The sequence below is a fragment of the Pan paniscus genome, chromosome 5, assembly GCF_029289425.2.
Source record: "Pan paniscus chromosome 5, NHGRI_mPanPan1-v2.0_pri, whole genome shotgun sequence".
In the NCBI taxonomy this organism is placed as follows: Eukaryota; Metazoa; Chordata; class Mammalia; order Primates; family Hominidae; genus Pan; species Pan paniscus.
Genome location: NC_073254.2, coordinates 42,049,475 through 42,060,518, shown reverse-complemented (window position 1 = coordinate 42,060,518; position 11,044 = coordinate 42,049,475). Strand labels below are relative to the sequence as shown.

The 11,044-nt window shown below is 42.7% G+C and overlaps 1 protein-coding gene across 1 annotated transcript; it reads right to left on the bottom strand.

Annotated features, from left to right (window-relative positions):
- Positions 1-4,961: 4,961 nt before the first annotated feature.
- On the bottom strand, positions 4,962-10,914 carry LOC100985979 (multiple coagulation factor deficiency protein 2 homolog). The gene has a single exon (XM_034961629.3). The coding sequence runs from the start codon at positions 7,255-7,257 to the stop codon at positions 6,973-6,975; it is 285 nt and encodes a 94-aa protein (XP_034817520.1). The 5' UTR covers positions 7,258-10,914; the 3' UTR covers positions 4,962-6,972.
- Positions 10,915-11,044: the final 130 nt, after the last annotated feature.

The window sequence follows — 11,044 nt, the reverse complement described above, 5'->3', positions numbered from 1 at the left end:
TTTTAGGAAACAGCCTCAAAGAGATTAAATGATTTGCCCAGGGTCACATACTATCATGAGGCATGAGCCCATGGGTGTTTTAGGTAATTTTCCTGTACCTTACTCACTTCCAAAGGGTAAAGGCCAGGAGAGATCATTTAAAGTTGCATTTAGATAACACTATTGTTTGCTAACCTCTCTTCCTGCTTATGGGGAACTCTCACTTGTGTCTCACTGAAGGGGGAGATAATAAAATCTTTAAAAAGTATAGAGTATATACTATGAAGAAAAATAAAGCAAGATAGGATACAAAACACCAATGGGATATGTATCATAATTTTAAATAGGGTAACAAGAAACAGCTTATTAAAAAGGTGTCATAGAAGGTGAGAGAAAGAAAGAGCCATCCGGATATCTGAGCAAAAGCCCTGCAAGCAGAAGGAATAGCGTATGTGAAAGTTCTGTGGCAAGAGTGGCCTGGTATGTTTAAGAATAACAAAGAGGCCAGTGTGGCTAGAGTAAAGTGAAAGAGAATAGAGCAATAGGAGATTAGACTCAAGAGGTCATGAAGGACCACACTATGTGGGGCCTTGTACGTCACTGTAAGGACTTTGGCTTTTACTATGAGTGAGAGGAAAAGCTACTGGAAGATTCTGAGTAGGAGCAGCATGATTTAACGAACAATTAAAAAGGATTCTTCTGGCTACTGTGTTGAAAATAGGCTGTATGAGCGATGGGGGTGGTTAAAAGGGACAAGGATGAAAACAAAGAGATAAGTTAGGCAATAGTCTAGCAGAGATATAGTGGCAGCTTAGTTCAGGGTGAAAATGGTGGCAAATGGTTTGATTCTAGAACAATTTTGAAGTAAAGCCAACAGGATTTGCTGATGGTTTAGATATTTTTAATTTTGGTTTACACATGTTCATTGTTCAATGAGTAATTTTAGACTATGAAGTTGTGAGGAAATTATCAATGATGGCACCAGGCTTATCAGAGAAGATGCATAGTGAACAAGAATATTAGAAAGTAGTTCTTGAGATCTCAAATCTCCAGCTCCCCAGCAGGAAGCCAATGCTCTGAAGGATCCATTGAGTTCAGCTAATGTAGTTCTACTCCAGGATCTGAATAGAAAAGGTGAGAGTCAAATGGAAGAAAGGTCCAGTTTCAAACCCTAAACTTAGCATGGATCCACATCCAGACCCAGGGCTACCTTTGTTTCTTCCAAATTTCCCAAACAGAAGATGTAAGTCAAGTTATGTTTTATTTACAAAATGAAGGGTATACCAGGAATTACTGTTAATTTTGTTAAGTATGATAGTAGCATTTTGGTTAGGTAAGAAATTGTCCATGGTTTTTAGAAATGCATAATGAAATATGTAGGAATGAAACTACATGATGTCTCAGTTTTATTTAAAATATCAAAAGAATAAAATGAAGAAAAAAGGGACAAATAAAACAAATGTGGCAAAATTTTGATAGCTGTTAAACCTGAACGATGAGCATAGAGGAGTCCATTTTACCAGTCTCTCTAATTTTGTGTATGTTTTAAATTTGTCATAATTAAAAATGAGTGAACATTATGTTTTATCAATTTAAATATTTCTGAGAGAATATTAAAATGAATTTGACTGGTTTTATAATCTGAGATAAAAATTAAAGCTTTTCCCCAAACCATAAAAGGTATGGATTTAACTGTCTTGAGTTCCCTCAAACTCATTTTCTTAAATCTCTTTTTTTTTCTTTCTTTCTTTGAGATGGAGTTTCACTCTTGTTGCCCAGGCTGGAGTGCAATGGCACGATCTCTGGCTCACCACAACCTCCACCTCCCAGGTTCAAGTGATTCTCCTGCCTCAGCCTCCTGAGTAGCTGGGATTACAGGCATGTGCCACCACGCCTGGCTAATTTTGTATTTTTAGTAGAGACAGGGTTTCTCCATGTTGGTCAGGATGGTCTCGAACTCCCAACTTCAGGTGATCTGCCCGCCTCGGCCTCCCAAAGTGCTGGGATTACAGGCATGAGCCGCCACACCTAGCCTCTTAAATATTATTATCCTATGATTATACTTTCTATCTCCTTCATATCCTTTGCCATATAATTTTTATTTATTTATTTTCAGAGACAGGGTCTTGCTCTGTCACTCAGACTGGAGTACAGTGGCATAATCATAGCTCACTGAAGCCTCAAACTTCTGGGCTCAAGTGATTCTCTCACCGTGTATGACCTGGAAGCCCCTGCCTTTCCCAACCAAACCAATGTACATCTTTCATGTATTGATTGATGTCTTATGTCTTTCTAAAACGTATAAAGCCAAGCTATGGGCACATGTTCTTAGGATGTCCTAGGGCTGTGTCACAGGCCATGGTCACTCATATTTGGTTTAGGATAAATCTCTTCAAATATTTTAGAGTTTGACTCTTTTCATCAATATTTACAATATTGACTGACTTATGGAGTGGCTTATGCCTGTGTGCCCATAGCTCTGACTACAGAGTGAAGGGGAAGTACTAAGGAGAATTGCCACCTTGGGAACTGCATGTAGCTCATGACTTTTGTGACTGGAATAGCATTAGTAAAAGCCTGACATTGTGGAAAGACACACATGCGTGGTCCTGGTTGTCTCTAACCCTACACTGCTCCTGACAGTAGGGAAGGCGTGCTGACCCAACCGGCCCAGCTCTCTGCTCTGAGCATTTGCTTCACCTCGCTGATGGTGGCCTGGGGCAACTCCTACCAACTGTGGAACCGTGTGGCCCTGAGCGTGCAACCCTGCAGACTATATTTCCTAGGAGATGCTGGCCGGTTCCAGGACACCAAGCTCTTCTTGCTCTTGGCTGATCTTATTTTAAATACCGCCCCACCCAACACCCACGGCTCCACCCAAAAGCTGTCAAATGGAGTTTGTGGCAGTTGCCGGCCCTCATCTTCTAGGAGTGCCCACAGCCACCATGTTGCGGTGGTCCCAGCCAGCCTACTGGGGGCGTGACGGGCCAGGAGCACGTCCAGAGAGTAGTGCCCAGAGGCTCCTCATCCACCCCGCAGTATTAGCTGTCATGCCCCTCCTCACCTACTGGGATTCCCACCAAGGGATGGGCTAGGGGCCCTGGGCAAGAGAGGAGGGAGGGCGGCTGGCCTCCACAGGGGCCTTTCTCTTCCTCCACCTGCTGGCTGGCAGAAAAGTAAGGGCCCATGCCAAGCACCTAGATATAGGCTCCTTGTAAAATAGGATTATTTTGAAGATGTTCTACTTAAATGTGAGAGCCAAGTCACAGTAATTCGGGCCACATTAAAAGACCCTTAATTTCTTCTCAAAATAGGTCTGACTTCTCTGGATCACTCTTACCCTCGGGCCTTCTATCTGGACTTCCTCACTGCAAACCCCAAAGTTTCTGGTTCTACTTATTGACTTTGTATTAAAGATGTAGGCTATTTTCATCAGACATTCAACCTACATTATGCTTTGTGTTCATCACTGCTGAGTATATGTCAGAAATCCCCCTCTGCACACCCTAATAGCTTACATGTAAGTTAAGTAACAATACCACTTTAAGGAATGTAGCCACTGGTCCCTTGCCCGTATCTAGTCACCAGTTTCACTGGATCTTTCTTTTTCTGTTTGCTTTCGGAACGTCCCCAAAATTCGTATATTGAAACTTAATCCCCATTGTGGTGGTGTAGGAGGTGGGGTCTTTGGGAAGTGATTAAATCATGAGAACTCATTCCTCATGAATGGTTAGTGCCTCATAAAAGGCCTGGAGTTTTAAGCCTCTTTTGCCCTTCCGTCACTTCCCCTGTGTGAGGCCATATAGCATTTGTCCCCTCTGGAGGTTGTACAACAAGGCACCATCTTGAAAGCATACAGAAGCCCTCTCCAAATACCAACCGGTCTGGTGCCTTGACATTGGACTTCTAGCCCCGAGAACTGTGAGAAAAAAAATTTCTTTATAAATTACTCCACACAAGTTTTTGTTGTAGTAGCACAAAGACACCAGTTTCCTCATCTGTCCACTTCTGTTTCCCAATACTGCTGTTTTAAGAACCCCAGCTTCCCACCTAGTTTCTGCCTACCATCTCTCATTTCTGAACCATACAGTCTCTTCTACCAGATTAATCTTCACCCTCAAGCCAGACTTAACTACCATGATCAAAAACCTCCCATAGCTGGGGGCAGTGGCTCATGCCTGTAATCCCGACAATTTGGGAGGCTGAGGCAGGTGGATCACCTGAGGTCAGGAGTTTGAGACCAGCCTGGGCAACATGCTGAAACCCTGTCTCTACTAAAAATACAAAAATTAGCCAGGCGTGGTGGTGCGCACCTGTGGTCTCAGCTACTCAGGAAGCTGAGGAGGGAGAATCACTTGAACCCGGGAAGGGGAGGTTGCAGTGAGCTGAGATCGCACCACTGCACTCCAGCCTGGGTGACAGAGAAAGGCTCTGTCTAAAAAACAGAACCTCCCATAATTCCTTTATTGCTTAAAAGATGAAATCCAAATGCAACCTAATACTAAAGGCTGCCATCATGTAGCTATGAAATTCCAAATCACCAATTTCTTTTCAACGAACCCTCTGCCATAAGCAAGTCAGTTCACCTACTTAAACTGAGAACATTTTCCCATCTCTCTGACTTTCCTTACACAGTTCCCTTTCTTTCTCAGATCTGCTAGGATCCAGCTTAAGAGATCCAGTACTGGAGTCGGCAGAACTGGAGTAAAATCCTGGTCCCTGTGTAAGTCATTCAACATCTGTATATTTTAATTTCCTCTTCCCATAATGTGGTGAATTAAATTACAGTCATGTCACTTAATGAAAGCAGTATGTTCTGAAAAGTGCATCATTAGGTAATTTTGTCCTTGTAACATCATAGAGTATACTTTCACAAACCTACATGGTATAGCCAACTACACACCTAGACTATATGGCATAGTCTATTTCTTCTAGGCTACAAACCTGTACATCACGTTACTGTACTGAATACTAGAGGCAATTGTAATACAATGGTAAATATTTGTGTATCATAATATATCTAAACATAGAAAAGGTATAGTAAAAATTCAGTATAAAACATTTTAAAATAGCACACATCTATGGGGCACTTCCTGTGAATAGAGCTTATAGGACTGGAAGTTGCTCTAGGTATCAGTGAATGAGTAGTGAGTGAATATGAAGGCCTAGGACATTATAGTTCGTCTCATGAAGACTACACTACTGTAGACTTTATAAACACTGTACATTAGGCTGCACTAAATTTATTTTTAACATATTTTTCTTCAATAATTAACCTTAACTTACTATAACTTTTTTTGTTTGTTTCATCATTTTTATTGGTCATATATCCAGAATTCATTACATAAATCTTTCAGAATAATGAGATATTACAAGAATAGTTTACAAGTTAGCTCTGACTGCACAAATACTTGACACTTGGTCATTTTTACAAATATATATATTTTTTGTTTGTTCGTTTGTTTTGTGTTTTGTTTTGTTTTGTTTTTTTGAGACGGAGTCTCGCTCTGTCGCCCAGGCTGGGGTGCAGTGGTGCGATCTCGGCTCACTGCAAGCTCCACCTCCCAGGTTCATGCCATTCTCCTGCCTCAGCCTCCTGAGTAGCTGGGTCTACAGGCGCCCGCCACCACGCCCGGCTAATTTTTTGTATTTTTAGTAGAGACGGGGTTTCACCATGTTAGCCAGGATGGTCTCGATCTCCTCACCTTGTGGTCCGCCCGCCTCGGCCTCCCAAAGCGCTGGGATTACAGGCATGAGCCACCTGCGCTCAGCCATGTTTTCTTATAAGAATACTTTAAGAAAGAAAATAAGTCTCTATCTATCTTATAGCAAATTTTATGCAGTCTCTTTTTCCCATTCGATCATCCTTTCAGCATGTCCATCACATCCAATAAACCAAATTACCATCTGTTACTTCTTCTCATTTTCACATACTATTAAGATTCACACTGTTAAAAGATTTTTAGGGTTCCTTTTCTAATCTTTCCTGATTTGAAAAGAATCCATGTATTCAGGCTAAAAGAGGTAATTTAAACAATATTCCTCCTGAATAGAACTTCTATCAGGTTAGTCATTGTTTGGTGAATTATCTTTTCACTTCCTACTTAGGCTAGGCTAGTTGGTAGTTTTACCCCTGCTGATAAAGTCCTGACATTCCTAAAAGTTCCTAAACTGCAAACAAGGAAACCCTAGAAACAAGAGTGAAATAGAAATATAAAGAAAGCTAAAATACTATTGATTAGAAAACATTTAAATTCAAGGTCTCTCCCAGGTTGAAGACGACAGAAAAGTAATAAAGTATAAGGATGTGGCAGTAAGTTGTATAAAATACTGAAAATCTGAAAAAGATTAATCACTTAACCTAGCGGTGTATCATTTCCAAAATGCTAGAGGGCTGGAGGATACAGAATCTTAGACTCTGTGGCTAGGCTGAACTCAATATTTAATATTCTTCTTATGCTGTGGCTTTGAAATAGTCTAATAAATATCCATTTGCCCAGAGCAAGTAGTCTTTTAGGACAGGGGAACTTTAGAGAATACTGACCATGTTGAACTGAATAGATAGGAACCACCAGGGCAAATATTTGGCATTCACTCCACTCCTTCACTGTTACTGAAAAACGTCCACTTGGCAAAGCCTGTTGTTTTACTTTTAAGGTAACATGAATTAAAATTAAGAAACTAGCAGTATTCTACTACAATGAAGCTCCTGAGTTCTCAGCTCCAATTATTCAATATTCTTGAAAGGATGCTTTAAAAAGCAAGCCCTTGTCCAATAAGGTATTTAATAGTGCTTAGGGACTATTAGATGTCCCATTTCTCCTCTCTTTCATTTCTCTTGATCCCTTCTCACCCCAGTGTAACAAACTGCTACAGGCTTTTACCAAAATGCTGCAGCAGTAGTTAGAAATGAGTTATTTTGCATTATCAAAGTATTCAATCACATTATCCCAGGTCACATTTGCATATAACCAAGAGATGAACAAATAACATCTACTGCAGTGATTTTGCAAATTCAGCATAGTCAATGTATCCATCATTGTTCTTGTCATCATCTCTCAAAACACCATCTCTTATGTTAATCAGTTCATCTTCACTCATTAGTGGTGCCTGTTCACTCCTTTTCTCCTTATAGATATGAGTGATGGCTGTGGAGAGTTCTAAACCATCAAGCAAATAATTGCCATCATAATCGTGCATTTTGAAGTAATGGAGCTGCAAATCTTGTAGTGACATCTCCGCCTCTGGTTTGTTGATGACATCTTCTGTAAGGTACATGGATGTGTTTGGGTCAAGGAATAGGCCAAGGTGGACATCCAGGCCTGCATGACTCAGCGAGTTTGGCGTGCAGGCACACACCTCCACTTGTTATATAACCTGTTTGTGTAAGTTCATACTTGGCTCTGAGCCACTATTGTCTGTAAAAGGTATAATTGTCCTGCTGACACTGTGCATAGGGCTTAGCTTGACATGGCTCTTGTGCAGGCACTGCTGCCCAGAGAGAGAGTGAAGCTACTGGCCCCTGTAAGGAAGAATGACCAACTGGCAGATGGGCAGGGGGAGCCGGGAACCAGCTCGTGCCCACAGAGAGAAAGAGTTAAGCTGCTAACTCTGAAGGCAAGGAAGAGCCAGCCCTGCAGCTGTGTGTGGGAGCAGCTGGCTCAAGCAGCCGAGACAGGGTGGACAGTGTGAGAGACCTGGTGTAAGTGAGCTATGTGAGTAAGCTGATGATGAGAGCTGCTGCTGAATAAAATCATCTTTCACCTGCCTACGTCCCCCACAAGTGTTCTGTTAGCTATTTGCCCAGGGACCCACTCCCTTGTACCTCAGCATGGGCTGGACCCGAACCCTAAACCTAACAACTGGCAATGAGAATGGGATGAGGTGAGTAGGTCTTCAGCCCCTGAGGGTTCCTGGGTTGGCTATGTGGCTGCAGCATGGGCTGTGGTACCCAGTGGCAGCTGTGCTGCGAGGATGGGCTTCAGTGGAAACATGGGAGGCAGTGGATGGGTCCCCCGCAAGTGTGGAGAAGGCGCTGAAGCACCTGGAAATGCACAGCACTGAGATGCAGCATGCTTTTACCGCCAGAGTCAGATGGATGTTTGTGACTTTGCTGCAGGAAGTGCCTGCCCAGTCCCTGCGGGATGCACGCAGGGAGGAAGAACCTCCGTTACAGGTTCACCCAATGGTTTGCCAGAAAATAGAGCATGAGCAGCTGTTGGGCCCCAAGGGTGGGCCAGAGACCCCCTACTGTGGTGGAGCACACTTCCTATGTTGTCTGTGCCCCTGCTAAGTTGTAGGAGTTAAGCAAGTAATGTTGGCACTCTTGTACAGACTTGGTGCAAGTCATTTGGGAGAAGGATGTTGCTGCGCAACCTGGTCCTGCCAGAGTGTTCCAGTTCAAAGAGTACCTGCTGCAGTTGGTGGAAGTATAAAGCCTTTTCTGTTTGATAAGAGAACTGGCCAAGGTGCCCGGCTTGGTAGGGGATACCAGACAACCAAAGGCCATACATGGACTTGGCAATCCACTGGTCCCTGGACCCGGATAAGTTTCCAGGGAAGGCTGCATAGACAGCTATGAAAGCTGGTCAGTGAAAGTGAAACCTATGTCTTTGCACCTGGGCATCAGCTGCTTGGCTCTCCACTTATGCACTGTGTATGTCTCTTGCATGCCTGAGGACATTCTTGGGGGTGGATGTTTTGCAAGACTTGGCAGCTGTGCCACCTGTCATGGACTTGATGGACCGTTTGACAACAGAACTGGGATGGTGCCACTGTGTGGTGGACTTGACCAATGCATTCTTCTCAATCAGCATTGCTCCAGAGAGCCAGGAACAGTTTGCCTTCATGGGAGGGCGACAATGGACTTTCATAGTGTTGCTGCAGGGCTATATGTATAGCCCCATTATATATCACTTTCTTATTAATTATGTTATGTTAACCTCTAGTTCTTTTGCTGGTTTGGAAGCCACAACACCCCTCTTGCCTGGGATTGGGATGATGAGGCTGAAACAGCCCTTCTGATGACATAAGCCCTCTGGGTAGTTAACCAGGGTGCCCATTTAAACTAGATGTGCATGTAACCACAAATAGAGTTGGCTAGGGCCTATGGCAGTATATGGAGTGCTTGGAAGCGCCAGTCAGCTTTTAGTCCCAGCTATGGAAGGGAGCTGAGCCCCAGTGTTCATTAATAAAGAAGCAGTTAGTAACCATATATGCTGCCCTTCAGGTTCATAAGAGCGTGGCTGGATGGGTTACAGTCGTGTGGATGGCTTACCCCATAGTGGGATGGGTGCGTTCATGAGCAATGACCCCCCTAGACTGGGACAGCACAGACATCCACTTTAGCGAAGTGGGGCACCTACTTAGAGCAGTGGAGTATGCTAAGTATAAGTCCCTTAGCAGCAGAGTTGCAAGAGGTCTTGGAACCTGTAGTCCTAATGCAAGATAAGGCCATGGGGCCTGGGGCACCCCTAGACCCTGAGCCTTCACTGTTAGAAAGGGTGTTCTTCCATTCCTAATAGGACATGGTACACAGCTATGTCTAGTTGGGGTGCCACTGCTGCCTGGACTGCTGGTGCAGTCCAGCCTAGTACTGACACCATATGGTTTGAAACCAGGTGTAGACAGCGGGGCAGTTAGGATTATCAATATCACTGTTTTACAGCTTCACATCTTAGCTGACTGGAAAGTCTTCCAGGAGCAGTAATATGCATGGAGCTGTCATCTCCTATGATAACAATGCCTTCTTCTGGAATACCTTCTGTAGGATCTGCCTGAGGCTGTTTTACAGTTAACTTTTTTTTAATAAGTAGAAGTACACTCTAAAATATTAAATTGGTGCAAAAGTAATTGCCGTTTTTGCCATTGCAGTTACTTTTGCACCAACCTAATAACAATAAAAAGTAAGGTAAATACACAAACCAGTGATATAGTACTTTCCTATCAAGTATTATATAGTGCTATTTTTTTTTGAGACCGAGTCTCACTCTTTTGCCCAGGATGCAGGCAGTGGCATGATCTTGGCTCACGACAACCTCTGCCTCTCGGATTCAACCGATTCTTGTGCCTCAGCCTCTCAAGTAGCTGGGAGTATAGGTGTGAGCCACCACGCCTGGCTAATTTTTGTATTTTTAGTAGAGACAGGGTTTCATCATGTTGGCCAGGCTGGTCTTGAACTCCTGACTTCAGGTGATCCACCCGCCTTGGCCTCCCAAAGTGCTGGGATTACAAGCGTGAGCCACCACACTAGGCCTTTAGTGCTATACTTTTATATGACTGGCAGTGCAGTAAGTTTGTTTACACCAGTATCACCACAAACATATAATTGTGCTATGATGTCACTAGTTAATAGGCATTTTCCAGCTCCATTATAATCTTATGTGATCACTGTCATTTCTGCAGTCCATTATTGACCAAAATGTCCTTGTGTGGTTCATAACTGTACTCAAATATCTACAAAGAGCGTTTCTTCTGGTGCCCAGTAAATATTTCATTACTTAATATACTCTACCCCCTGCTCCTGCGAACCTCACTCCATCCTAAGAACAATCTTCGCATCTGCCTTTCTGGACTTTCTGCTATGAACTAAATATTTATTCACCAGAGAAACTGCTGTGTACTAGGTGTTACGAAATATAATTTTTTTTATATCAAAGACATTGTATAATTACATGAAGACCAATGGAGTAATTCATCTTAATTCTAAGTATTAGAAAAGCTTTGTTTTCCTTGAAGAATGGACATATTTTTTTCCTTCTAAAACAATGTAAGCAAATGACCTTCTCATTTTGGTTGCCAGAATGCTCAGTTTGTATCCCTAACTGACTGCCTGTGTAAGTTATCATAACTTGTCCTGATCTCCTAGTGCTCATTTGTATGTGTTTTTTGTTTTCTATTTTACTGTATCTTGTTCGCCATCTTGAGTCATTTTTTTACACACAATGGAGTTATAATAAAATAGCTATTGCCTATTATGATAAAAGAAATACCTTCTAGCTTATTTGATTGTGATCCTAGTTTTCCATTTCTAGTAATGAAGTTAAAGGCTCTGCAGGGAATAAAA